Source organism: Theobroma umbraticum, unplaced genomic scaffold (assembly GCF_002168275.2).
Source record: "Theobroma umbraticum cultivar Fairchild unplaced genomic scaffold, ASM216827v3 scaffold_20.0, whole genome shotgun sequence".
In the NCBI taxonomy this organism is placed as follows: domain Eukaryota; kingdom Viridiplantae; phylum Streptophyta; class Magnoliopsida; order Malvales; family Malvaceae; genus Theobroma; species Theobroma umbraticum.
The window spans coordinates 3,342,961-3,344,448 of record NW_018397266.1 but is presented as its reverse complement, the minus strand read 5'-3'; the positions used below and the strand labels follow the sequence as shown (position 1 = coordinate 3,344,448).

Below are 1,488 nucleotides of genomic sequence, written 5' to 3'. Positions count from 1 at the left end.
CAACTGTTTGTAGGCCACTGTACACGAAATCAACGCGGACATTGAACCGCCTTACTACAGTTTACCTTTCTTTGGAGCAAAGGAAACAGCCAGACAACAGCTCCCCATTAAATTTAGTCTGTAAAATAAGCAAGCTACTACTGAAAGGACCCCAAGACCCTTTTAATATGTAATTCCTTTCCCATTAAAGGGTGTTGTGGCCAAATCAAAGCAGAACCCCAAATGCCCAGTTGTCCTGCATGATATTTTGGGAGAAATTGGCATCATTGAGGGACACGAGTCATCATCTTAATTTATTGTATTAAAATTCTAAGCACAACTTGTTCCACAATAATCAATTATTCTCTCTTATTCCCCCCCAACGTATCATTTACCCTCCTATAAATGCAACCCCAATGTCTCATGTTTTTCCACGCCCAAACCTCTGGCCCATTTCTCTCCTTCAAAACTCTTTCAAGCTCTCCCAATCTCCTCTTGCTTTTGCATAACTAGTTGACAAGAAAAAAATGGGTGCTTTGGACTCTCTTTCTGACTACATTTCTGATTTAATTACTGTTCATACCAAAAGGAAGAAGCGAAAAGTAATGCAGGTGCTCGTCAACTCCAACCTTCTCTTTTAGCCTTTTCTCGCCTTTTGGTTGCATTAATATTCTGTGTTTGCTCAACTGGCAACTGCTTCCTTTTACTCTTTTGATTTGCTAGTGATGATCTTTTCTCAGTGGCTCCCTTAATTTGATGTTAAAAACCGAGTTTCGTGTTCTTTGTTTTTTTGCAGACTGTTGAGATCAAGGTTAAAATGGACTGTGATGGCTGTGAAAGGAGAGTCAAAAACGCTGTGTCCTCCATGAAAGGTTCAATACAGTGCTCTCTCCTTCTCCCAATCTTCAGTCTTTCTTTACTTTTTGTTTAAATTTTTGGTGTTAATCATGCATGTCCTGATTCATGGTGGAAGGAAGGAAGGCCCTTAAGCCAACGAGGCTAAAAGGGGTCTTGCCTTCTAAAAAGAATTAACCAAAGCCTGTTAGCTGTAGTAATCCGTCATAGCTTATTGAATCATGACAGTTCATGAGAACAAGTTAATAACAAGTTTCATTGCAGCCCTTGGCACTTCTTATCTTTGACTATCACTTTATACACCTTATTTTCCGGACCTAGTTTTCATGGCCATACCGTATCAGAATTCAGCACAGACAACAAAGAGCATTTAATTTCTCTTCCAAAAGGAAGACAGGGAAAGAAAAAAACAAAACAAGTCAAAAGAAAGGGAGAATCGCTAGAGCTTCCTCGTATTAAAAACCGGAAGAAACAGAAGCTATATTTATGCTTGTTTCTCTCCGTACTGCAAAGTCTTCAAAGCTAAAACCATAAATTTTCTGCAGAGAACCAGGGATTGCTATTTCCAGTTCCCTTATTTTGTTTTTTCTTTCACTTGCATGGTAAATACACAGTTTATTCTGCTTCGGCGTGGCAAGGGAAACGTAGTAAATA

General features: G+C 39.2%; 1 protein-coding gene across 1 annotated transcript in view; it reads left to right on the top strand.

The window, feature by feature from the left end:
• Nucleotides 1-366: 366 nt before the first annotated feature.
• Nucleotides 367-1,488, top strand: part of HIPP20 (Heavy metal transport/detoxification superfamily protein) — a 2,188-nt gene continuing 1,066 nt past the window's right edge. The window contains exons 1-2 of the mRNA XM_021437022.2: nt 367-590; nt 776-851. Of these exons, the coding sequence (XP_021292697.1) occupies nt 507-590; nt 776-851 (160 nt within the window). The 5' untranslated portion in view covers nt 367-506. The remainder of the gene's footprint in view (nt 591-775; nt 852-1,488) is intronic.